Source organism: Chiloscyllium punctatum, chromosome 4, assembly GCF_047496795.1.
Source record: "Chiloscyllium punctatum isolate Juve2018m chromosome 4, sChiPun1.3, whole genome shotgun sequence".
NCBI classification, from domain to species: Eukaryota; Metazoa; Chordata; class Chondrichthyes; order Orectolobiformes; family Hemiscylliidae; genus Chiloscyllium; species Chiloscyllium punctatum.
The window spans coordinates 102589818-102617622 of record NC_092742.1 but is presented as its reverse complement, the minus strand read 5'-3'; the positions used below and the strand labels follow the sequence as shown (position 1 = coordinate 102617622).

The window sequence follows — 27805 nt, the reverse complement described above, 5'->3', positions numbered from 1 at the left end:
GACCTAGGGGGCAACTTTTTCACGCAGAGGGTGGTATGTGTATGGAATGAGCTGCCAGAGGAAGTGTTGGAGGCTGGTACAATTGCAACATGTGAGAGGCCTTTGGATGGGTATATGAATAGGAAGGGTTTGGAGGGATATGGCCCGGGTGCTGGCAGGAGGGCCTAGTTTGGGTTGGGATATCTGGTTGGCGTGGACAGGTTGGGCCGAAGGGTTTGTTTCCATGCTGTACATCTCTACGACTGTGTGACTCTAGGACTTAGTAGCCTGAGTTAAAAGAACATAGAACAGTACAGCATAGTACAGGCCCTTCGGCCCTTAATGTTGTGCCAACCTTTTATCCTATCCTGAGATCAAACTAACCTACATACTAACCAGGGGCGGCACGGTGGCACAGTGGTTAGCACTGCTGCCTCACAGCACCAGGGACCCAGGTTCGATTCCAGCCTCTGGCAGCTGTCTGTGATGTCTGCATGGGTTTCCTCCGGGTGCTCCGGTTTCCCCCCACAATCCAAAAGATGTGCACGTCAGGTGAATTGGCCATATTAAATTGTCCGTAGTGTTAGGTGCATTAGGCAGGGGTAAATATAGGGTTGTGGTGGGTTACTCTTCGGAGGGTCAGTGTGGACTTGTTGGGCCGAAGGGCCTGTTTCCATACTGTAGGGAATCTAATCTAATCATACCTTTTTCAATTTACTATCATCCATGTGCCTATCCAAGAGTTATGCTTAAATTTCCCTAACGCATCTGACTCTACTACCACTGCTGGCAGTGCATTCCATGCACCCACCAACCTCTGATATCTCCCCTAAACCGTCTTCCAATCAACTTAATATTATGCCCCCTTGTGATAGCCATTTCTGCCCTGGAAAAAGTCTCTGACTATTCACTCTATCTATGCCTCTCATCAGTGTGTAAATCTCTATCAAGTCACCTCTCACCCTTCTTAGCTCCAATGAGAAAAGCCCTAGTTCCCTCAACCTTTCTTCATAAGACATGCCTTCCAGTCCAGGGAACATTCTGGTAAATCTCCTTCGCACCCTCTTTAAATATTCCACATCCATCCTATAATGAGGCAATTAGAACAGAACACAATATTCCAAGTGTGGTCTAGCTAGGGCTTTATAGAGCTGCAGCATAACCTCACGGCTCTTGAACTCAATCACCCTGCTACTGAAAGCCAATGTACCATACGCCTTCTTAACAATCCAATCAACTTGGGTGGCAACTTTTGAGTGGTTGTAAACAAACTACAACACTGAACAAATGAGCAGATATTAGTTCAAATGACCAAAAGCTTAGTCATAGAGGTGAGTTTCAAGAAGTACCTTAAACTTGAAAAGTGAGGTGGAGTGGCAGAGGGGAAATTACTGAGCTTAAGGTGCAGGCAGCTAAAGGGATGGCACTCAGTGGTGAAGCAATTTAAAATTAAGAATTCACAAGCCTAGAATTAAGAGGGCACAGGTTTCTCTGATGTTCTGCTGATGTTACTCAGATAGGGAAAGACTAGTCCTTGGAGACATTTGCAAATGGGTGAAAGTTTTAAAAGGGATGCTATTTGACCAGATGTTAGTATTCAGGATCAGGATGAGAAGCCATTGGAGAGTGATTCTTTTTCTGTGATTAGACAAGAATGAAACCTTGTGAGGCCACCTCCACTTAGCTTGACAACATTTGCCATGCTTTTGAAGAGAATGGCTTGGTTAACTGCATCTCCATGGCTGCAGAGAACTTGAAGAAGGGAAAGTTTTACTTTATTTTGGTCACGTACAGTGTGAAGTTCCTATAGCATTCAAGAAGCTTGAAACCATCTGGGACAAAGCAGCCTGTTTGATTGGACAATGCAGTCTCTTCACCAATGCACAGTTGCAATATATACAATCTACAATATCCGCTGCAGCAACTTACCAAGGTTTTAAACCCATGACCTCCACTGTCTGAAAGGACTGAGGCAACAGATACATGGGAACCACTTTTCATAAGTCCTAAACTGTGGAAACAGGCCATTTGGTCCAACAAGTCCACACCTACTCTCTGAAGAGCTCACCACTTTACCCTATCCTTGTAACCTTGTATTTCCCATGGCTAATCCACCTAACCTACACATCCTTGGACACTATGCAGAATTTAACACAGTCAATCTACCTAACCTGCACATTCTTAGACTGTGCGAGGAGACCAGAGCACCCGGAGGAAACCCACGCAGACATGGGGAGAATGTGGGAACTCCGCACAGACAGTTGCTTGAGGGTGAAATTGAACACTGGTCCCTGGTGCTGTGAGGCAGTAGTGTTGATCAATGAGTCACCGTGCTGCCCCACATTGAAGGTCACCTCCAAGCTACGCATCATTCTGACTTAAATAATATCAATGCTGTTCTTTCACTGTTTAATGTCTACAAGTTGTAACTATTTGATGACTTTGCAATTGATGACCAGTGGATTTTATAATTGTGTTCAGCAATAGATGTCCAACTTATTTTATGCTTTGTATATAGTAATTAATATTTTTTCTTTTGTCTTACAGTTGAAAAAGATTGGAGGTGGGGGCTTTGGAGAAATCTATGAAGCTATAGACTTTCTGACCCAGGAAAATGTTGCTCTTAAAGTTGAGTCAGCCCAACAACCAAAGCAGGTTCTCAAAATGGAAGTTGCTGTTTTGAAGAAACTACAAGGTAAGTTCCTAAGTTTTACATGTTGTGTTTGTTTCTCTCTTGCATCCCATAGTTGGTCGTTGTATTTCTGAATGATTGGTTCATGGGGAAACATTTCAAAACCTTACACTAGAGAACATTCGGCCCATTGTGAATATACAGATTGAAGAGCTATCCACCCTAATTCTACCTCCCTGCTCTTGGTCTGTTGTCCAACAGGTTATGGTGCTTGCAGTTCATATCCCAGTATTTGTGAAATATGAATACGGTTTCTTCCTCTACTACCCTTTTCAGGCAGAGAATTCCAGATCTCCATATTCTTAGTGGGTGGATAATTGCTCAACTCCCCTCAAATTCTTCTGCCAATTAGTTTACATATTTGCCCACTGGATCTTGACATCTCTGCTCATTGATACAATTCCATTGTATCCTTGTATTGTTATACACCATAACTAAATTGCTGTTCAACTTCTTCTGGTCCAAAGAAAATAATCCTAGCTTGTCCCATCTCTCCTCAGCTAAAGTTCCCCATTTATGGCAATAGTCTCAGGTGTATTGCTTTGGTGCATCATGTCCTCCTTGACATGTTTTGACCAGGACATTTTATTTTTTAAAAATTGATTGCGATGTGGGTGTCACTTAATTGTGAAGAGTCAACCAAATTGCTGTGGATCTCAAATCACATGTAAGACTGGCAGATTTCCTTCCTAAATTGCATCCATGAATGAGATTGTTTTTGCATGTTGCTATTAGACCAACTTTCTATCAGTCATTTTTTCACTGTCGGATGGGGTATCACTGGCTGGCCAACATTTATTGCTCATCCCTTACTGACCTTGAGAAGATGATGGTGACTGCTGCCTTGAACTGCAGTCCACTTGCTGTGTGTTGACTCAAAATGCCCTTAGGGAGGGAATTCCCAGCAACAGTGAAGGAACAGTGGTATATTTCCAACTAAGAATGGTGAGTGGCTTCAAGGGAATCTTGCAGGTGATGGTGTTCCCATGTATCTGTTGTACTTGTGATCTTTGAATATTATTGAATTCAAGTTTCAACATCTGCCATGGTGCATTTTGAACACTCACCTGGAGTTCTGGATTACTAGTCAGAAGGCATTACCAGTACTCTGCAGCTTCCCTGTATTTAGTAGTCTAGTTGTGGCCTGACTAATATTTTATATAGTTCCAGCATATCCTTCTTGCACTTTACTAGCTGAAGCACTGATTATAAAGGGTAGTACTCAGTATGTTTTCCTAATCAATTTACCCACCTGCCCTGCTGTCTTCAGAGATCTGTGCACTCCAGCATCACTCTTTCTCCAAAGTTCTACTATTTATTCTGTATACCCTTGACTTGTTTGCATTCCCCAAGCAAACACTCTGATACTTCAAGTTGAAATCAATTTGTCACCTTTTTACCCATCTGACCAGTCCATTAACATCAGCCTGCAGCGTACAACTTTATTCATGGGGTGACCAAATTTTGTACCATTTGCAAACTTTGTAATGATCTCTCTTGAATTGCAATCTAACTAATTGATATGTAAATAAATAGCAAGAGATCTGATACTGAGCCCTGTGCACCTCCAAACTCTGGAATCTTTTGAAAACAGCCTTCCAGTCACAAAAACACATTTTCCACTCAGTGGCAGAAAGCAATCTTAAATCCAACTTGTCCTTTGATCCCATAACCTCATGCTTTTTCTGAACAGTCTCCCATTTGCGACATTGTCAAAAGCCTTGCTAAAATCCATGTCGACTACATCTAGCCCTCTACCTAATCAATTTGTCTCCCAGATTTCAACCAAGTCAGTCAGACATGATCTTCCTTTATTCTCTCAAAGAATTTTGTATATTGTTTAGTCCATCACTGAGGTTAAGCTAACTGGCCTGTAATTATTCAGCCTATTCTTCCCTCCCTTCTTAAGCAATGGTATAGTGTGGTTTGAAGTTGTTATGGTGGTGTTTCTACTTCTGGGTCAGAAGGTCCTGGTTCAAGTGTCCCCTAAATAGGATGATTTAAAAATATCTACAATGTTAGCAATGCTCAGGTATCACACCTATAGTTAGACCTTCTCATGGGCAGAGCCTCTTCCGTTCCTGCCTTTAAGTGTGGGTTACATTTCATTTGGATGACTTAATCACTTCCAAAGGTGCTAAACTCTGCCACTCTGTTTACGTTATCCACCATTTCACACTCCTCCTCCCCAGCTAGAATGTCTGAATCCTCCCTGATTGTGAAATCATCAAGGCTGCATTTAACAGAGTGTGGCATCAAAGAGCCCAAGCACCACTGGAGTCCATGAGAATCAGGGCAAAAGCTGGTTGGAATTATAACTGGCACAACAGAAGATGGTTGTGGTTGTTTTAAGTTGTTTTAATCTCAACTCCACTTTCGTGCCTATCTCTGGTAGTCTTTCATTCTGTTTTTGCTATCGGATCGAGCTACTTCTGCCTTACAAAAATTTTCAGAAGCTACTGATCTTTGGAAAAGAAAGTTACTACTGTTAGAAATAAATTTAATAAATTTAGACGAGACACCAAAACTGGAAACAAAACAATTTATTCTACGATCTTGCAAGAAAGGGCATCAAATGCAGAAGCAATTGAGCAATGAACATTCAAACTAGTACACAGTTATACTTTTCAGCTGTGTGAGGTCACCTCTCCTGACTCTTACATTACCCAATCTTTCTTATTGTATTCTACCATTACCCAGCTGCGCTCCGCCCTTATAGCCCCCTTTTCTCCAAGTTGGCAACCTTTCCCTCTGTAAGTGCTGACGTAAGGCTAAACTTGTATCTTGATGTTCTTTTACTTTGCTTGTAACATCTTCCATTGTTCATAGGTACATTCCATTCTTGAACATACGTTTTAACAATGTATCTTTTCATGCTTGGTTTATGCGTTTCAGCTGTCTCAGCTATTTTGCTGAGACTATTATTTAAAAGAATTATTTGCTTTAATAATTCTGCACTAAAGTTAGTATTTAATTATCCACAATTATTCATTAAAGACAAAGATGCATTTCCTAATGCTTGCCTAGCTGATATTTTTCCCTGTACCCCTTTTCTGCACATACACTCTCTTGCTTTTCAATTTCTGCAAAAACAGCACACTTCCCCATTTCTTACACTACATTCGACTCTCAGAAAAGGATTCCCCTTCTCATCATCTTAAATGGAAGACCCCTTTAGTGTGGCCTTGAGTTCTGTCCCAAAACAGGGACACTTATTCAGCATCCACCTTGTCAAGTGCCCTTACGACCTCATGTTTCAGAAAAGTCACTTCTTATTCTTTTACGTGCCAGTGGATTTAGACCTAGCTTGTCCAACACTTCCTGATAAGATAACCCACTTTTCTCTAGTATCAGTCAAATGAACCTCTGGACTGCTGCTAAGGCAGTTGAGGGTCATTTAATGTTATTTCATATAGAGTTGGGCTCCATATATACACAGTACCACAGATATGGTTTCATCAATGCTTTGTGAACTGTGATGTGGAGATGCCGGTGTTGGACTGCAGTGGACAAAGTTAAAAATCTCACAACTCCAGGTTATAGTCCAACAGGTTTATTTGGAATTACAAGCATTCAGAGCATTGCTACTTCGTCCGGTAGCTTGTACTTCCAAAGAAACCTGTTGGACTATAACCTGGAGGTGTGTAATTTTTAATTAGGTAACTGTAGCATAGCACTTCCATTCCTTTTGCAGAACATGACTGCATTCCTTTTTCCATCATGATCCTTTACTATAACTGAATAAAGCTTGGATTAATGCACTGGGACATTCAGATCTCTCAGTACCTCCATCTTCTATAATTTTTCTCCAGTTTGAATAATATGCTGCTTTTCCTTTCTTCTTGTTTAAAGTGGTCAAGTTCACATTTTCCTACATTGTCATCTGGCAATATTTAAAAATCGATTTTCACTTGTCTGTCTATATCTTTATATCTTTTGTCTTCGCTACTTCCTTTCCTATCTATCTTTGTCTCATCAGCACACATTGCTAAAAATAGGTTATGGAGGCTTTTCGTCTTGTACTCATCATGGCAATTTGCAGGAATATCAATTCAAGGGGAAAGCCAACATTAATATTGTGAAAGAGGCATGTACTGATTGATTGACATATGGGCTATGTTCAGTAGAACCATTGGCCCAGAGAATGCACAAGTTTTGATGATTGACAGGTAATTGCCAGCTTTTGTTTATATTTTAAACCGGGCAAATTGTCTGTCATTCTAGTCAGAGTATTGTCCTGAGAAAGGCACCTGCAAATGGCTGAAACCTATTTTGTTGATTTGAAAGAAGCATAAGGGTGTACATTTTTTTAATCTGTTTGCAAGAATCGGAACCTTGTATACTAATATATGTAGCTTTTAGTAGACCAAGTCATCCACACCACAAGCTCAATCGATAATTCTAAATTGGTTGTGTGAGTCTTTGTAAGCTCTGGATTATCCAGCAAGTGTTTTGCAACTGCAATATTTAATATTGGGCACTGTTGTTTGCAGTGTTCAAAAATATGCATTGGTTGAGTACGGTCACTATCTTGCTTGTAGTGAACTACTGTTGCTTAGCATGATCTAAGAGTTTGTGGGGCATACAGCCGTCCTATCTGGAATTGCACTAGCACTGAAATTACCCTTTAGGTTCTCCTTTTCTAATGTAACCCGTAGCTGCTCATGCCCTGCAGCAGTACCCCTTTTCTAGTCTGCTTGTGTCTTTGAAACCTGCGACCATTGGATCCTCACCCTCCAACCTTGAGCAGATTTTCTGAAGCTTGTCAGTTTGCAGGCAGCTATACTGTCTGGATTCTGGGTCTTGGCTTCAGAGACACTGGTCCCTTGAACTATGTTGTCATTTATACTGCTACATTTCTTTTAATTCCTTAAGCTTAAATGGCTTCCTGTAGCAACATACTTGAGTTTGCTCACTCACTTTGCAGCCTGTGCTTTTGTCCATACAGACTGCAAGAACCTTAAATCTGTTAAAGCAAAGGCAGAACCTTTTCATTCTACATGCTGGGTATTCTTATCTGCCTCAATTGCAGTCACGCCTGCCTGTCCTGACTACTGACCAAATCAGTAGACCCTATCCAAAGGAGTGTGGCAGCCTGCTGGAGCAAAGAGTTCAGGTAACCTTTCAGTCTCTGCTGCCAACCTCCATCTCGCAGGCTGACCTGAAGTACCTTGAACTGTAAACATTTATTCCAGACGCTGTGTATGCCACTTGCTGAGGCTAGGAGGGGGCTGCCTTTGGTGCATGTGAGCTTCATGGCCTTTTCTGGAGCCCAGGAGTTCTGACTGCCAGGTCTGGAGACAAGGGATTGAGTGGCTGAAAGGGAAGCTGGGGAAGTGATTGCAAGGCAATTTAGGTGGAAGAAGACTACAAGGTGTGGATGGAAGAACAGAAGGAGCTGCAAAAAGTGGGCAGAGGTGGAGAGCTGGAGAGGGGAGGACCGGGAGAGAGGACCGGGCTGCAACAAGTACAAGGGTTGTGAGGACACAGAAGGAGGCAAGAGTTGGTGTGTTGTGGGAAGTGTGAAGCAGTAAGGGTTGTGGGGAGTGAGGCTGCAAGGGCTGTTGGGGGGACAGTGATGGGGGGAAGGAGGCTGTGTGGGCTGTTGGGGGATGAGAGGGGAAGGAGGCTGCAAGGGCTATTGGGGATGCTGAGAGGCGAATGAGGCTGCGAGGGCTGTTGGGGATAATGAGAGGGGAATGAGGCTGCGAGGGCTGTTGGGGGATGAGAGGGGAAGGAGGCTGCAAGGGTTGTTGGGGATGCTGAGAGGGGAATGAGGCTGCGAGGGCTGTTGGGGATAATGAGAGGGGAATGAGGCTGCGAGGGCTGTTGGGGATAATGAGAGGGGAATGAGGCTGCGAGGGCTGTTGGGGATAATGAGAGGGGAATGAGGCTGCGAGGGCTGTTGGGGATAATGAGAGGGGAATGAGGCTGCGAGGGCTGTTGGGTATAATGAGAGGGGAATGAGGAAGCGAGGGTTGTTGGGGGGTGAGAGGGGAAGGAGGCTGCGAGGGCTGTTGGGGATAATGAGAGGGGAATGAGGCTGCGAGGGCTGTTGGGGGTTGCTGAGAGGGGAAGGAGGCTGCGAGGGCTGTTGGGGATAATGAGAGGGGAATGAGGCTGCGAGGGCTGTTGGGTATAATGAGAGGGGAATGAGGAAGCAAGGGTTGTTGGGGGGTGAGAGGGGAAGGAGGCTGCAAGGGCTTGGGGGGGTGAGAGGGGAAGGGGGCTGTTGGGGGGGGCGAGTGGGGAAGGAGGAGTCTGCGAGGGCTGTTGGGGGGTGCTGAGAGGGGAACGAGGCTGTGAGGGCTCTTTGGGTGGCTGAGAGGGGAAGGAGACTGCGAGGGCTTTGAGGGTGCTGAGAGGGAATGGAGGCTGTGAGGGCTTTGGGGGGGGTGAGAGGAGATGGGGGATGTTGTGGGGGGCAAGTGGGGAAGGAGGAGTCTGCGAGGGCTATTGGGGGTGTGCTGAGAGGGGAAGGAGGCTGCAAGGGCTTGGGGGGGTGAGAGGGGAACGGGGCTGTTGGAGGGGCGAGAGAGGAACGGGGCTGTTGGAGGGGCGAGAGGGGAAGGGGGCTGCGAGGGCTGTTGGGGGGGATGTGAGAGGGGAAGGAGGCTGCGAGGGCTGTTGGGGGGGATGTGAGAGGGGAAGGAGGCTGCGAGGGCTGTTGGGGATGTGAGAGGGGAAGGAGGCTGCAAGGGCTGTCGGGGGTGGGGTGAGAGGGGAAAGAAACTGCGAGGGCTGTTCGGGTGGCCGAGAGTGGAAAGAGGCTATGAAGGCTGTTGGGGGGTGCTGACAGGGGAAGGAGGCTGCGATGGCTGTTGGGGGGTGAGGGGGAAGGGGGATGTTGGGGGGTGCTGACAGGGGAAGGAGGCTGCGAGGGCTGTTGGGGGGGATGTGAGAGTGGAAGGAGGCTGCGAGGGCTGTCGGGGGTGGGGTGAGAGGGGAAAGAAACTGCGAGGGCTGTTCGGGTGGCCGAGAGTGGAAAGAGGCTATGAGGGCTGTTGGGGGGTGCTGACAGGGGAAGGAGGCTGCGACGGCTGTTGGGGGGGTGAGGGGGAAGGGGGATATTGGGGGGTGCTGAGAGGGGAAGGAGGCTGCGAGGGCTGCTTGGCAGGAATGCTGCCTGTAGAGGAGGCTGACTGGGAACACTGAGGAAAGAGAAAGTTTTGGGGGTGAAAAAATGTCCATGGAGGCGAAGCAGCAGTGGTGGGAGGTGGAGTCTAATAGATTAGTTAATGAGAATGAAATAGTAGCTACTGTAAACCAAAATGCAGCACCAAAAATCTAAAAGTAATAAGCGTGAGCTCGGGAATATTTTGACTGATTGTGCCAAGGGCGGAGTTTGAACTCTGATCTCTGGACTTTGTCAATGTCTGTTGAACCCCCATACCTTATTATTATATTCTTCTGATATACAGCTACCAACAAATATAACTCCAGCATAAATGCCAAATGGGAAACCACTTACTGGTAGGAGAAGTTTGTGATGTCATTAACTTAGACTGATGCTTGAACTACAATTCACATTCAAATGGGATAATAAGTGGATCCTTTTCAGAGTGGTAGGCAGTGATGACTGGGGTGCCGCTGGGTTCAGTGCTGCAATGCCAGCTGTTCACAATATGCATTAACAATTTGGGCGACGGAATTGAAGGCAATATCTCAAAATTTGCAGATGACACAAAACTTGGTGCCATGTGTGCTGGAAGAAGGATGCGAAGAGGCTGCAGAGTGACTTCGTCCGACTAGCTGAGTGGACCAGTACTTGGCAAATGCAACATAATTTGGATAAATGTGAGGTTTTCCATTTTGGTGGCAAAAACAAGAAGTCAGATTATTATCTGAATCGTGGCAGTTTAGGAAAAGGAAAGGTGTACAGAAACCTGGGTGTCATCATAAAATAGTTGCTGAAGGTTGGTATGCAAGTGCAGCAGGCATTGAGGAAAGCTAATAGCATGCTGACCTTCATAGTGAGAGTATTTGTGTATTGAAGTAAGGATGTCTTGATGAAGTTATAGGGCCTTGGTGAGGCCACATCTCGAGTATTGTGTGCAATTTTAGCCTCCTAGTCTAAGGAAGGACATTCTTGTTATTGAGAGAGTCCACAGAAGGTTTACCAGACTAAATTTGGGAATGGCAGGACTGACCTATGAGGAAAAACTGAATCGCCTACTGGAAGGATGTTGTGAAACTTGAAAGGGTTCAGAAAAGATTTACAAGGATGTTGCCAGGGTTGGAGGAGAGGTTGAATAGGCTGGGCTGTTTGCCCTGGAGCGTTGGAGGCTGAGGGGTGACCTTATACAGGTTTATAAAATCATGAGAGGCATGGTTAGGGTAAATAGACAAAAGTCTGTTCCCTGAGGTGAGGGAGTCCAGAACTAGAGGGCATAGGTTTAGGTGAGAGGGGAACATTTAAAAAGGAACTAAGGGGCAACGTTTTCATGCAGAGGGTGGTACATGTATGGGATAAGCTGCCAGAGAAAATGGTGGAGGCTAGTACAATTGCAATATTTAAAAGGCATCAGATTGGGTATATGAATAGGAAGGGTTTGGAGGGATATGGGCTGGGTGCTGGCAGGTGGGACTAGATTGGGTTGGGATATCTGGTCAGCATTGACGAGTTGCACCGAAAGGCTTGTGGACTCTGTATCTATGACTGGGCTGGAATTTAGAAAAATGAGGGGGTATCTCATAGAAACGTATAAAATCCTGATGGGACTGAACAGGCTAGATGTGGGAAGAATGTTCTTGATGTTGAAGTCCAGGACTGGGGGTCACAGTCTAAGAAGGGGTAAGCCATTCAGAACGGAGATGAGGCAGATTTTCTTCACTGAGTTGTGAACCTATAGAATTCCCCACAGGAGGCTGTTGGGGCCAGTTCATTAGATATATTCAAGAGGGAGCAGGATGTGACCGTTGAGGCTTAGAGGGGTCAGGGGGGAGGGGAGGAATGAGATACTGAGATTGCATGATCAGCCATGATTGTAGTGCAGGCTCAGAGGGCCAAATGGCCTACTCCAGTTTTTTTTTACGTTTCTATGTTTTAATCCTGTTTGGAATGTTTCATCACTAAAGTCATATTTAAATAGCAAATATTAGAAAGATGCTAATCTTTTGTCAAATGTAGAGGACCTGTTGTACTATCATCAGGATGTCAAGTACAAAGACCTTTAGTTTTGAAAAATGTATAAATGCAGTTTTGGTTGTGTTCTCCACTATTGTTCTTTGTTTGATGACATTGCTGTACACAATGCATGAATCTTATTTTACTAATGTGAAAGGATCTCCAGATGGCAATACGGTGGTGGGGGTGGGTGGGAATAAATCAGGGCAGCTCATAAATTCTAGCTGCCAGTATTCAGCTACAAACTGTGGTTGTCAAAGGCATAATCATTAATGCCTTAACTAAGCTGTTGGAAAAACATTTTTTGATTTCATGGGAAACATAGGATTATAGGAATAAGGTGGTTCTGGTTGGGATGTTCTTTGTGGACTCAATGTGCTGAATGGTCTGCATCTGCATTTTAGGGATGCTATGTTCTAGAATGCCATGAAGTCTGGTTCAAAGTAAAGAAAATTTGATTATTGCCAATGTTTGTGATTAAAAGTATACACTGAACACCTCTTTAACCAGTAGTGCTGGCGTGTAAGACATCAAATAATGTTGTGTGCATACACGTTGAGTACATATCTTAATCCAAGATACAGCACTGCATCAATTGCTATGAAAATATGAATAAAACTTTGAATCAACAGCAAAAGTAATAAGAATCAGAAATTGTTCTGTTACTTTGATTTGCAAAGAAATGTGCGAATGTAACTAATGTCTGGACATCATGGAGGTAACTGTTATATTGGGAAGTCATAAGCATGAGGCATGATCTGCAAACCACAGGGAATTGAAGTTGGGGGGGGGGGGTAACATGCAACTTGAAATTAAAGGCAGTATGATAATATAGGGTAGCAGATTTGAACGCTTGATTACCATGCAACTGAAATTGTTTTGATTGCAAATTGTATTTAATACTTCTCATGGTGGGAGATTATGCTATGTAGCAATTAGATCCAGTTACAATAGATGTGAAGCATTTTGTTGTATATCTTGTTGATCCCCATTAATTTATAACTTCTGACCAAACTGATATTATAGACCATGGAGATATTCATTACGTGTATTTTAAACAAATCAAGACATTGTGGATTGGTTAGTTATGAAGGCAAGAGAAAGGAATTGGAAAGTTAAATAAAAAAGAAATGGGTGAGGTAAGTATCTTCACCATAAAAATATACACACGTTTATTTGCTATTATAGATGGACAAGTGGAATGAACAAGAAGTAGAAACAGGAGTAGGTCATTAAGCCCCTCAAGCCTCTCCTACCATTCAATAATGTTACGACTCATCTGCTGCAGGCTTAATTCCTCTTTGATGTCATCTCCTCATGCCCGTAACTCAATATTTCAAAAATCTGTCTGCCTCCTTGTTAAATACTTTCAAAGATCAAGCCTTCACTATTCTCTGGGGTAGAGAATTCTAGACATTCAATATCTTCTGGGTAAATAAATTGCTTTGCAACGTTTAGGGAGAGAATAGATTTAGCAAATGTTTGTTGAGTTTGACAAAGGAGTGAGGGCACAGGAGAATTGGAAACTTCTATAAGATTGAGCAAAGCTTTTGAGATGTCACTCCTTTTTTCCAAAAATAACTTTGAGCGAGGGCAAACAATTCTCAATGCATCTTGCACTGATGAAATATTTTTTGGTTTTATATATGTGGGAGTCATTTTCAAATATGTAAGTGTTGCACTATAGATGTAAATAGCAATGAAGATTTGAAATTATTTCACTTATTGGAAGTACTATGGAAAAATATTTTGAAGCTCATGGCACAGCATATTTTAAACAGCAGAATTTTATGTCAACAATTGAACAAGTGTCTTATCATGTTGTAAAGTTATCGCTGCTCATAGTCACGTGTTCTACTGTTTCCTGTAAGGATAAAAGGCTTCATTATTCTTCTAGAAACTGAAAATGCTTGCAAGAAATTCCATGCTGAGGCCATATAGCTTCCAAAAGAAGTATGTTTTCAAAAGAGAGTTCAGCATTGTCATTTTACTTCTAATGCAGCTTTCAGTGTGTCCTTTCATTTAAAAGAAAAAATTGGCAAGTTTAAAATCCCTTGATTTTATTTCTTAAAGGGATGTATGTGAGAAATCCATTGCATTCCATTCTAAAAATCACAACACCAGGTTATAGTCCAACAGGTTTATTTGGAAGCACTAATTTTTAGAGTGCTGCTCCTTCATCAGGCAACTGTAGAGCAGGATCATAAGACACAGAATTTATAGCAAAATTTGCCATAAGTTCAGTGTCTTGTGATCGTGCTGCACAGGTACCTGTTGAAGGAGCAGTGCTCTGAAAGCTAGTACTTCCAAATAAACCTGTTGGACTAAACCTGGTGTGAGAAAGTGCATCAGGTATGAGCTAGGAGGGAAAGAATTAAGTTTTGAGTTTTGTGAAACAAAGGTTCAGCTAAGCATGACTCAGATCAGATAAAACTTACAGTAAACAGTGGGGTGCTGGAGGCAAGGGTAATGGGTTAACAAGGTGGAAAAGCATTCATTATGTAAAGCTATTTAACAAGATGAGGAAGCATTCAGTATGTCAAGTCGGTTAACAAGATGAAAAGTATTCATTATGTGAAGCCAGTTAACAAGGTTAAGAACATTCATTGTGTAACAGCAGGTGGCTTAATCTTTATGATTACAGTTATTGATTGAATGACAGTTACAATCAACATGTATGATGCTTTATCTGGATGCTCCTCCTTGGAGAAGTGAGTACATAATTCATTTAAGAATCAGTTGTTCGAGAGAAGTCCGAGCACATGGGCAATCGTTCTCTCTCCCTCCAGTGCCCGGAATAAAGATGGAGGTAAAGCCATACTGTGTCTCAAAGCATTTTGCTTCGATTGAGGTGGGAATGGGACCACAGGTGTTGCATTATTTTTAACTTTGTCCATCCCAGTCCAACACTGGCACCTCCACATCATGGCTTCCATTTCAAAGTTATTGCTTCCAAGTATTTCTGTGCATGTAGAATTTTTATATCTTACAACTAATCCTCTTGATTCAAATCTTATTTAAATATTCCTAAGTGCTGTGTATTCTAAAAATGTGTGTGCAGTTAAGTGAGAGGAATTGATGTGTGACTATAAATAGAATCATTGATTTATTTTCCTGTTCCTTGCTCCACCTTCAATATTACTGTCTCTTAGTGCTGTGCATGATATCCCAGATGAAACCAGTTATTTGGTGAAAGCTTGAGCATAAATCTCATCTGTGGGTGACCCTTCATTCCTAGTTTCTTAAGATAAAAAGAGACAATTTGAATTTATTGTGCCTTTCATGACCTTGGACAGCACAAATGAACGTATTTTCAAAGTGTAGCCAATGTAATATTGAAAAAGCGGCTGTTGATTTGAGCATAGCAAAACTCAGCAGCAGAATTTATTAATTTATTGTCTTTGGATGTTGCTGAGGGATAAATATTTCCTCAGGAGCTTCTCTTTTATGTTTAATGTCTACCTCCCAGAACCAAACCAGATGTGTGGTTTGACACTACAATAGAAAAAGATAGACCCTTCAAAAGTACAACTGTTCTGCAGTACTGCATTGTAGAGTAAGCTTCTATTTTGCACTGAAGTATTTGGAGTCTAATGATCTGAACATAAATTACCTGGATTGAATGGGCTATACCCGAAGGTTCTGAAGGAGATAGATGAAGAGATTGTAGCGGCATTGGTGGTATGTTTCAGGAGTAATTGAAGTCAGGGAGCATTCAAGACAACTAGAAAATGGCTACTGTAACAACCCTGTTTAAGAAGGAGGGGAAGCAGAAGACAGGAAATTATAGGCTGATTGTTCTGATCTTAGTTGTTGGTAATATTTTAGTATCCACTATTACGGATGAGAATGTGGAGTACTTGGAGTGCATGGTACAATAGGGCTGAGTCAGCACAGCTTTGGCATGCTTTCCAAATCTGTTAGAATTCTTTGAGCAGCTAAATAGAAAGTTTAGACAAAGGAGAGACAGTGGATGTAATCTAAATCATCTATCAGTGATGGGAGCACAACTATTCATATTATACATTAACAAAGGAACTGAGGGCATTGTTGCTAAGTTTGTGGATAACACAAGGATGGATGGAGAGTTAGGTAATGTTGAAGTAAGGAGGCTGCAGAGGGACTTGGACAGGCTGAGAGATTGGCAAATTGGCAGATGGAAGACTGTGGAAAAATGTGAGGTTAAGCACTTTGATAGGAAGAATAGAGACTTAGGCTATTTTCTAAATGGGGAAAGGCTTCAGAAATCTGAAGCACAAAGGATCTTGGGAGCTCTAGTTCAAAATTCTCCCAGAGTTAACATGCAGGTTCATTTGGCGATTAGGAAGGCAAATGCAACATTTACATTCTTTTCGAGACGGCTGCAGTACAAAAGTAGGGATGTACATTGAGTCAGTACAAGGCTCTGGTCACACCACGTTTGGAATATTCTGAACATTTTTGATGCCCAAATTTTAGGACGGATATGCTGGCTTTGGAGGGGTCCAGAAGCAGCTGACAATGATCCTGTGGGTAAAGGACTTGTTATATGAGGAGCATTTGAGGACTCTGAGCCTGTATTCAATGAATTTAGAAGGATGAGAATGGGTCTGATTGAAATTCCCAGAATACTGAGAGACTTGGATGGATTGGATGTGGAGAAAGTATTTCTCTTTATAGGAGAGATTAGGACCCAAAGGCACAGACACTTAATGAAGAGACAACCTTTTCAAACTGAGATGAGGAAGAATTTCTTCTGTTAGAGGGTGATGAATCTGTGGAACGTACTGCCACAGAAGACTGTGGAGGCCAAGTCATTACATATATTTAAGACCGAATTATCTTGATTAATCAAGGGACCAAGCATTATTGAGAGTAGGTAGGAGAATGGGGTTGAGAAACATATCAACCATGGTCAAGTGACAGAGCCGACCTGATGGGCTGAATGGCTGAATTCTGCTCCTATGTCTTATGTTCTTGTGGAGTGGATCTTGAACACATCGTGGTGAAAGAACCCAATAATTGTTCTTTGGTCACTGCGGCTTGGATTTTAGTTAAATTCCTCTATAACCTGTTTCAGTTTAAGACTTTAATGTAGAACAGATTGTTTACATGCCGTTTTAATTTGAAAATGGTGAAGAATGGAGTGGGATAGTAATACCATGCCTTGTTCCTTGACTGAGGACACAGTCCTTGTTATACTAGCCCTTGGCTAAACCCCTCTCAATATTTACTGGGAGGAGTGAACAATAACTTAATGTATACTTTGATTGTCATAACTAAAAAATAGACTTTTTCAAGAAAAGAGATATGACTGGGACCATTATACTCTGTGCTTGCCTTTGCATCTCTCCTGTTTCAGTATTAAAACCTCCTAGATTAAGCACCGTATCGGAAGATGCTAGATAATAGTGTGCAAGAGTGTTTCTCACCCTTTTCTAAAAAGATCTGATACTGAGCAACAGTTCTACTTATTAACAGCTAGTTCCCTGAAAGAAAAATAGATTTTGTTTCTTGATGAAATCTTCTGCCTCATTCTGCATTCTCCCTCATGCAAAGTGGAAGTCCATCATCTAATCTCTACAATTTGCTGCACTGATCATTTGGAAATATTTCCTGTTGACTATTCAAATGTTAGTGCTTTACCCCAGTAATGAAATTAACGTTGCATTTAACACCAATGACATAATTTATCACTGGTATACAAAGCTTAGCACAAATCTACTTTCAAAAATAGTTGAAGTTGATTTTGCCTGAATAGCGGCCTGCTGCATAAATGATGCTGGAGAGTATATTGCATAGCACAAAGATCAATAGAACGGGATTAAGATTATAACAGCCATGGATTATCTAATATGATAGTACGAGGTTTTCACAGATAAGTTGGTTGAATGATTAGTGATGCAATGCAAAAGGCTATTTTCATGCAGCTGTTTAGATTAACAGTTAATCATTACATTTGTGTGACCTTTCTTGAGGCACATTTTAGTATCTCTTTTTCAGCAAATAGTTCAAGCTATTTGGCATGAAGTAGTTTTGATGGGCTACAGAAACTGCAACTCTGCAGATGTTGAGCCAAATATTGAATGAGAAAAGGACTGAGGCTCATACCTGTTAGTACATTCATATTCCAAAGAGCTACATAGAGGTTAGTCATTTTTACAATGTTGAGGGTTATGATGCTGTTGCAGCGCTAAGTGTATACATATCTTACCTGATGGTCAGTACCCTTCAAATTGATTCCAGCTGGAAAAAAACATCAGACCAAAGCTGAGCTAATGAAATAGTGTAACTACGAAAATCTGAAGAGAAGAGCTAGTCTACACAAAAAATAATTTGAAGATGGAGATTAGTAGATTAGCCCTAATGCACTTGTGTTATCAATGACCAGACTGATTTATAACGATGGTCAACAGATTAGGTGTGACAGAATCATTACAGTGCAAAATGAGGCTTTTTAGCCCATCATGTCTCCACTGGCTCATGGAGCATTTTCACTTAGTGCCAACCTCCTGTCTTTTCCTTAAAACTTGTACATTTGTTTTTATTTAAATAATTATTTAATAATCTTTTGAAACCTTCAGTTGAACCTGCCTTCACCCACTTCTAAGCAGCACATATCACATTCTAATTACTGGTTCTGTGAGAATTTTTTGTCATCTTGTAGTTGCTTATTTTACAAAACACTTCTTCAAATCTGGGCTGTATGGTTTTTGATCCTGTCTCGACTAGGAACAGTTTCTCCTAACCTACCCTGTTCAAATTACTCATGGTTTTGAAAACTTCTATCAACCTTTTCTTCTGAACAGAAAACAATACAAGCTTTTCCAATTTATCCTCAACTAAAGTTTCTCATCTCTGGAACCATTGTCATAAACTTTTTCTGCTCTTTCACCATTATGTTCACATCCTTCCTAAAGTGTAATACCTAGAACTGCATACAGTACTCCAGCTGTTGCTCAGTCTGTCTTGTACCTTTATTAATGAAACCTACAATATTGTATGTTTATTAATTTGCAGTCTACCTGTCCTGCCACCTTTCTAGACTTGCATATATTTTGGATGTATGTTTGCTTGCTGAGCTTGAAGGTTCATTTCCAGATGTTTCGTCACCCTTCTAGATAGCATCTTCAGTGGACCTCAGGTGAAGCACTGCTGAAAATTCTTGCTTTCTATTTATATGTTTGGGTTTTTTTTGGGTTGGTGATGTCATTTCTTGTGGTGGTGATATTTCCTGTGGTGAAGTCAATTCATGTTCCTTTTCTCAGGAGGTGGTAGATGTGTTTGTTGATCGAGTTCCATTTGGAATGCCATGCTTCCAGGAATTCTCGTGTATGTCCTTGCTTGGCTTGTCCTAGGTTGGATGTGTTGTCCCAGTCGAAGTGGTGTCCTTCCTCACCCGTAGGTAAGGATACTAGTGAGAGAGGGTCATGTCTTTTTGTGGCTGGTTAGTGTTCATGTATCCTGGTGGCTAGTTTTCTGCCTGTTTGTCCAGTTTAAAATCATCTTAGATTCCCAGAATGCAAATTAAAATCACAACATTCCCAGATCTTGAGTTCTTTTCGTTCATTCATTCGTTCGTGCGTTTGTTCGTTCGTTCGTTCGTTTGTTCGTCCTTTTGTTCTTTCTTTCTTTTGTTCTTTCTTTCTTTCGTTCTTTTTCTTTCTTTTGTAGTTTCTTTCTTTTTTTCTCGTTTCTCTCTCTTTCTCTCTTTCTCTCTCTGTCTCCCTCTCCCTCCCTTCAGTCAGTGAATGCAATTTACAGAAGAAAGTTTTATCTCTCTCGCTCACACAACTTCCATACTATGCCACTTTCAGCCTTTGTGTTCCCCTAGCCTGTAAGGGTAGTAGGACGCTCACATTCCAGGACAGTCAAGATGAGGGAATTGAGCTTCATAAATTCAAATCTGCTCAGTGTGTTATACATGAAAATATATCAGCATTGTGCTATTACGTGCATATTCCACTCAGCTCATTAAATTACAGGTTCTTTTCCTATAGAGTATGAGTTTTATTAGGAGTCTTTGCTATAATCCAGCAATTTTTAGTTATTCTGCATCCTATTGCGAAATATGCGCCTCTGTCGTGAGAAGGAAGTACTGCCACACATTCCACAAGTGAACAAATGTTATCACCTTATTTGCACTGATCTATTGACACTAAGAACAGATGTCCTCAGTTCCTTTGAACTAGCACTTTCCTGCATTCTCTGTAGCAAACCGTGTCACATTTAAGACGACACGGTTTCTCAAAGGGAGTAAGGCAAACGAAAGAAAATTACAGACTGATTAGCCTAACCTCAATCATGGGTAAGATCATGGAATCCATTATGAGATTTCTGAATATTTGGAAGTGTATGATAAAATAGGACAAAGTCAGCATGGTTCAGTCAAGGGGAGGTTATACCTGACAAATCTGATAGAATTATTTGAGTAAGTAACAAGCAGACTAGACCAAGGAGAGCCAATATTTACCTGGACTTCAAGAAGGCCTTTGACAAGGTACCTTGCCCATGGTGTCAGAGGTAAGGTGCTCTCATTGATAGAAGCTTGTCTGTCTGGCAGAAAGTGGCGATATAAGGGTCTTTCTCAGGATGGCAGCTGGTGACAAGTGATGTTCTGCAAGACTTAGTGTTGGGACCACAACGTTTCACTTGATACATTAACGATCAAGATGAAGGAACTGAGGGCATTCTGGCTAAGTTTGCAGATGAAGCTGAGATAGGTAGAGGGACAGGTAGCATTGAGGAGGCGGAGAGGAATCCTGAAGAAGGGTTACACCCGAAACATTGACTTCTCCAGTTCCTGACGCTGCTTGGCTTGCTGTGTTCTTCCAGACTCCTGCTTGTCTCCTTTGGATTCCAGCATCTGCAGTTTCTTCATCTCTAACCAGGTTAAGAGAGTGGGCAAAGAAGTGGCAGATGGAGTACAATGTGAGAAAGCGTGAGGTGATGCACTTTGGTCGGAAGAATAGAGGCGTGGACTAATTTCTAAACGGGGAGAAAGTTCAGAAGTCTGAAATGCGAAGAGTCTTGGGACTTCTTGACCAGGGTTCCCTCAAGGTAAACTTGCAGGTTGAGTCAGTAGTTAGGAAGGCAAATGAAATGTTGGCATTTGATTTGAGAGGACTTGAATTCAAAAGCAAGGATGTACTTTTGAGGATGTAACTCTGAAGATGGACGAGGGAGATCCAGTAGATGTAGTGTACCTGGACTTTCAGAAAGCTTTTGATAAAATCCCACATAGGAGGTTAGTGAGCAAAATTAGGGCGCATGGTATTGGGGGCAAAGTACTAACTTGGATTGAAATTTGGTTGGCTGATCGGAAACAAAGAGTAGTGATAAACGGCTCCATTTCGGAATGGCAGGCAGTGACCAGTGGGGTACCGCAGGGATCAGTGCTGGGACCACAGCTTCTTACAATATATGTTAATGATATAGAAGATGGTATTAGTAATAACATTAGCAAATTTGTTGATGATACTAAGCTGGGTGGCAGGGTGAAATGTGAGGAGGATGTTAGGAGATTACAGGGTGACCTGGACAGGTTATGTGAGTGGTCAGATGCATGGCAGATGCAGTTTAATGTTGATAAATGTATGGTTATCCACTTTGGTGGCAAGAACAGGAAGGCAGATTACTACCTAAATGGAATCAATTTAGGTAAAGGGGCAGTACAAAGAGATCTGGGTGTTCTTATACATCAGTCAATGAAGGTAAGCATGCAGGTACAGCAGGTAGTGAAGAAGGCTAATAGCATGCTGGCCTTCATAACAAGAGGGATTGAGTATAGAAGCAAAGAGGTTCTTCTGCAGCTGTACAGGGCCCTGGTGAGACCACACCTGGAGTACTGTGTGCAGTTCTAGTCTTCAGATTTGAGGAAAGACATTCTGGCTATTGAAGGAGTGCAGGGTAGGTTCACGAGGTCAATTCCTGGAATGGTGGGATTACCTTACACTGAAAGACTGGAACGACTGGGCTTGTATACCCTTGAGTTTAGAAGACTGAGAGGGGATCTGATTGAGACATATAAGATTATGAAAGGATTGGACACTCTGGAGACAGGAAACATGTTTCCGCTGATGGGTGAGTGCCGAACCAGAGGACACAGCTTAAAAATACGGGGTAGACCATTTAGGACAGAGATGAGGAGAAACTTCTTCACCCAGAGAGTGGTGGCTGTGTGGAATGCTCTGCCCCAGAGGGCAGTGAAGGCCCAGTCTCTGGATTCATTTAAGAAAGAGTTGGATAGAGCTCTCAAAGATAGTGGAATCAAGGGTTATAGAGATAAGGCAGGAAGAGGATACTGATTAGGAATGATCAGCCATGATCATATTGAATGGTGGTGCAGGCTCGAAGGGCAGAATGGCCTACTCCTGCACCTATTGTCTGTTGTCTACTTCTGAGGCTCTATAAGGCTCTGGTCAGATCACATTTGCAGTATTGTGCACAGGTTTGAGTCTAACATCTCTGGATGGATGGACCGGCCCTGGACCGTGTTCAGACGAGGTTCACGACAGTGGTCCCAGGAATGAAAAGCTTGATGTGAGGAACATTTGAGGACTGTGGGGCTGTACTCAGTGGAGTTCAGAAGGATGGGGTGGGGGGCATCTAATTGAAACATACAGAATACTGAATGGCCCGGACAGAGTGGATGTTGGGATGATGTTCCCTTTGATAGGAGAGACTAGGACCTGAGGTCACAGCCTTAGACCTTTTTAGAACAGCTAAGGAGGAACTTCTTCAGCCACAGAGTAGAATTCATTGTCACAGCAGGCTGTGGAGGCCAGGCCATTGAGTATATTCAAGATTGAGATAGATAGGTTCTTGAGTATCAAGGGTTACAGGGAGAATGTAGTTGAGAAACTTACCAACCGTAATTGAATGGTGGAGCAGCATTGCTAAGTCAAATGGCCTAATTTCTGCTCCTTTGTCTAATGGTCTTAAATGAATGAAGGAAAGAGAGAGGTTTTATGGCTACTGGCATCTTACCCAGGTAGTTGCCAAGGAAGTGTGAGTTGTGTAAGAGTTCCTGGAGGCAGTGAAGACTGCAGATGCTGGAAAGTCAGAGTCGAGCGTGTGGATCTGGAAAAAGCACAGCAGGTCCAGCAGCATCGGGAGCAGGAGAGTTGACGTTTCAGGTCAGGACCCTTGATCAAACTAGGGAGGAGGAAGGGGCCTGAGAAATAAAAAGAGGGAGGGGATTGTGGTGTGGCTGGGGGGAAGATAGGTGGATGCAAAAGGTGATTGTTGTGATTGGTCAGTGGGAAGGGTAGAGTGGATACATGGGATGGCAGATGGACAAGTTAGATCAGGTCAAGGGGGTGGAGAGAGAGAGCTGGACATGGGATGAGGTGGGGAGATTTGGAAGCTGGTGAATTCTATGTTGAGGCCATAAGGTTGTAAGCTCCAGAGGCAGATGATGAGCTGTTCTTCCTCCAGTTTTATTTTGACAATGGAGGAGGGTGGACATATCGGGGGAGGGGTAGTTGAAATAGCTGGCAACCGGAAGGTGGGGTTGATTGGAGCCTATGGATCATAGATGTTCCCTGAACTGGTCCCAGAGTTTGTGCTTGGTCTCTCTAATTTGAGGAGACCACACCGGGAGCAACTGATGCAATAAGTCAGGTTGGAGAAAATGCAGGTAGATCTCTACCAGATTTTGAATGATTGTTTGGGGCATTGGACGGAGGTAACAGGGAAGCGTGGGGGGGCAGGTGTTGCACCTCCTGCGGTCGCCGGGAAAGGTGCTAAATGTGGAGGAGAAGTTGCTGGGGGGTGTGGACCTAACGAGGGAGTTGCAGAGGAAATAGTCCCGACAGAAAGCAGATGGGGTGGGCAAGTAAAATATCTTTTTGCTGGTGGGGTCAGCCTGCCAGTGGTGAAAATGGTGGAGGATGATGCATTGGATTTGGAGATTAGTGGGGTAGAATGTGAGGACCAGGGGGACTGTATCCTTGTTTTGGCTGGTTGGAGGGTGGGGGGTGGTTTCAGGGCAGAGGTGTGAGAACTGGAGGAGATGTGGTTGAGGGCATTGTTGATTGTGGGGCACGGGAAATTATTGTCCTTGAAGTAGGGAGACATGTGGGATGACCTGAAGTGGAATCACTCACCCTGGGATCAGATACAGTGGAGGTAGAGGAGTTTGGAGTATGGGGTCTCATTTTGTGTGTGTGTGTGTGTGTGTGTGTGTGTGTGTGTGTGTGTGTGTAGGGAGTGGTAGGAGGAGGAGTTGAGGTTGATGTGGGAGAAAGTGGGTTTGACATTGATGTCGATGTTAAATTGGTTGCCAGGCATGAAGACAGAGATCCAGGAGGAGGAGGGAGGTATCAAAGATGGTCCAGGTGACTTTGAGGTCAGGGTAGTGGGTGTTTGTGAAGTTGATGAGCTGTTTGAGCTCCTCGTGAGAGCATGAGGCAGCACTGGTACAGTCATCAATGTAGTGGAGGAAAAGGTGGGGACTGGTGCCGGTCGAACTGCGGAAGAATTGCTGTTCCACGTATCTCATGAAGAGGCAAGTATAGCTTGAACCCATACGGGTGTCCATAGCCACCTCTCTGGTTCATAAGTAGGAGGATGCTAAGGGTGTGAGCCCCTTACCCCTCCCCAGTCCTGGTCAAGGGTTCCTGACCCGAAACATCGACTCTCTAGCTCCACTGCTTCTTGACCTGCTGTGCCTTTTCCAGCTCCACACCTCTGCACTTTATCAACTCAGAGTTCCTGAGGGGCTTTGTGACTGGAGGTAGTTACAGTTTAATTACTGCGCAAATTATTATGTTATTTCTATTAAAGCCAGAGTGTCTCTTAAGTTCATAAAGATATATATAATTTAATCTCTGAATCCCTGTGACCGTGAGGCACTTGACCTTTGCTCTTGTGGGTTGTCCTCTGAGTGCCCCCAAGATTAATCCTAGTATTCTCAGTTTTATTTATAATCGGTGATGGATGTAGTTTTCTTTTGTCTTTTATACCAAGAGTTAAAAATGTAGATTTCTGTTTTGAGTTTAAGATGAATTTGAGGTTGTTTACTTTGTTGATTTGTAAGTGCACACAAGCACAATAATACAATGCTTGAGGTTTTGATTTAGCTAATACTTCCAGAAGCAAGATTTGATTTAATCAACTGTATTTAACTTCATGCCAACGAAAATACTTTGATCTATCCTTTCTCAGTCCACAGTGGACTGAGGTTTCTATATCTGATACTTTATTGAGGACAGAACTGGACTGTGAAGCTGGAGTTTTGTTTTGTTTTTAAAAGTCAGCAAGCAGAGGAAGACTGAAGCTGGAAGCTGTAGTTTAACCAAAGAACACAATACTATATTAAAGAGTGAAAAAGTGAGTCCTATGGAATTCTTCTATGTCCCCTACTTTGCCCACTAGTGGAAGCATTTCTCAAAATCTACCTTGTCAAATCCCTCGAGAATCTTGGATATTTTAATACGATCACTCATCATTCTTCTAATGAATAAAGGCCTAATCTGCTCAGCTATTTGTGATAAGTTAACCCCTTCAGCCTTGTGAATTTCTTTTGAACTGCCTCCAATGTTAATACATTAGTTTTTAAATACAGGGAATAAAACTGGACACAGTACTCCTTCCTATCGGAAAGATGTTGTGAAACTTGAAAGGGTTCAGAAAAGATTTACATGGATGTTGCCAGGGTTGGAGGATTTGAGCGATAGGGAGAGGCTGAACAGGCTGGGGCTGTTTTCCCTAGAGCGTTGGAGGCTGAGGGGTGACCTTATAGAGGTTTAAAAAATCATGAGGGGCATGGATAGGATAAATAGACCAAGTCTTTTCCCTGGGGTCGGGGAGTCCAGAACTAGAGGGCATAGGTTTAGGGTGAGAGGGGAAAAATATAAAAGAGACCTACAGGGCAACTTTTTCACACAGAGGGTGGTATGGGTATGGAATGAGCTGCCAGAGGATGCGGTGGAGGCTGGTACAATTGTAACATTTAAAAGGCACTTGGATGGGTATATAAATAGGAAGGGTTTGGAGGGATGTGAGCCGGGTGCTAGCAGGTGGGACTAGATTGGGTTGGGATTTCTGGTCTGCATGGACGGGTTGGACCGAAGGGTCTGTTTCCATGCTGTACATCTCTATGACTCTAGGTGCAGCTTTACAAACAATCTATTTTTAAACACCACCTCCTCCCACCCCAGAAATAAAGGCCAAAGTTCAATTTGGCACCTTGATTCCTTGCTGCACTTGCCGGCATACCTTTTGTTTCATGCACAAAGACAACCAGATCCCTCAGAGCTGTAACTTTGGAATCTCACTTCATTTAAATAATCAGCCTTTTGATTCGTCTGACCAGAGACCTGAGGGTGAACCTTTTGAATGTTCTTGATCAGGCTTAGAAAAAATATTTTGGAGATCCTTGGCTTTGTGAATAGATTATTAGAACACAAAAGCAAAGATCTCATGCTAATCTTTATAAATCATTGGAGGACTGAGAACATTCCTGGGTACTGCACTTAGGAATGGTAGGCAGAAGTGGGTACTGCAGATGCTGGAGATGAAAGTGGTGCTGGAAAGCACAGCAGGTTAGGTAGCATCTGAGGAGCAGGAGAATCGATGTTTCAGGCATAAGCCCTTCATCAAGAATCACTTTCTCTATCACTTTTGTAAACCTAGGTTTATTCCTTCGAAGGCCAAATGTGTGTCCAGAACACTGCTGTTGGTATTCTAAGTGGATCTGCAACTCCAAATGCATCTTTGTACTCTAGTCCTCTAGGTATAACAGCTAGCAATTTGTTAGCTTTCTTGATCATATTCTGCAGCTGTTCATGATGTTTTAATGATCTATGCACCTGAACCCCAAGTCTTTTTGGACATCAACTGTATTTAACTTCATGCCAATGAAAATACTTTGACCTATCCTTTCTCAGTCCACAATGGATAATCTCACACTTACTTAGAACTGTATCTGCCACAGAAATGCCAATTTAGTTAGTCTATCAATAACTCTTTGTAATTTTATGCTATCATCTACGTTGCCTACAAGTCACCTAACTTTGTATCATCAGCAAATTTGGATAGATGATTTTATCCAATATCCAAGTTATTCATAAATAATGTGAACAATTGAGGCCTTAGCGCAGATTCTTGTGCACACCACTGGATACATCCTGCCAACTTGGAGGTGTAGTGGACAGTGAAGGAGGTTACCTCCGATTACAACAGGATCTTGATCAGATGGGCCAATGGGCTGAGGAGTGGCAAATGGAGTTTAATTCAGATAACTACAAAGTGCTGCATTTTGGAAAGGCAAGTCCGTACAGGACTTATACACTGAAAGGTAAGATCCTAGGGAGTGTTGCTGAACAAAGAGATCTTGGAGTACAGGTTCATAGCTCCTTGAAAGTAGAGTCACAGGTGCATATGATGATGAAGAAGGTGTTTGGTATGCTTTCCTTTATTGGTCAGAGTATTGAGTACAAGAGTTGGGAGGTCATGTTGAGGCTGTACATGATATTGGTTAGGCCACTTTTGGAATATTGCGTGCCCTTCTGGTCTCCTTCCTATCGCAAGGATGTTGTGAAACTTGAAAGGGTTCAGAAAAGATTTAGAAGGACGTTGCCAGGGTTGAAGGGTTTGAGCTATAAGGAGAGGTTGAACAGGCTGGGCTGTTTTTCCCTAAAGTGTCAGAGGCTGAGGGGTGACCTTATAGAGGTTTATAAAATCATGAGGGACATGGATAAGATAAATAGAGTCAGACCTTGAGGATAGTTCCACTGGGATCCTCTATACTGTAACAACTGCTGACTTTGAGAACCCTGTCAGGGTCCCTTTAAATACAGTTCCTGCACTGCTCATTTAGGTGCATTGTTCCACCTATACTTTCTGAATGGTCAAGGAACTAGTCTGTGTATTGCTCACAATAAAAGTCTGACCAGTTAGTTTTACTGTATTTGCATTGATATGGTATTTTCTATGTAGAGTCATATAGTCAAACAGCATGAAAACAAGACCCTTTGGATGTCTAGTCGCCCTCACTAACTAGACATCCAAATCGTTAATAA

At 42.7% G+C, this 27805-nt stretch overlaps 1 protein-coding gene across 3 annotated transcripts in view; it reads left to right on the top strand.

Moving 5' to 3' along the window:
- Nucleotides 1-27805, top strand: part of LOC140476599 (tau-tubulin kinase 2-like) — a 299170-nt gene that overhangs the window by 92366 nt on the left and 178999 nt on the right. For all 3 annotated transcript variants that reach the window (XM_072569438.1, XM_072569437.1, XM_072569436.1), the window contains exon 3: nt 2527-2674. In XM_072569438.1, coding sequence (XP_072425539.1) covers nt 2527-2674 — 148 coding nt within the window. The remainder of the gene's footprint in view (nt 1-2526; nt 2675-27805) is intronic.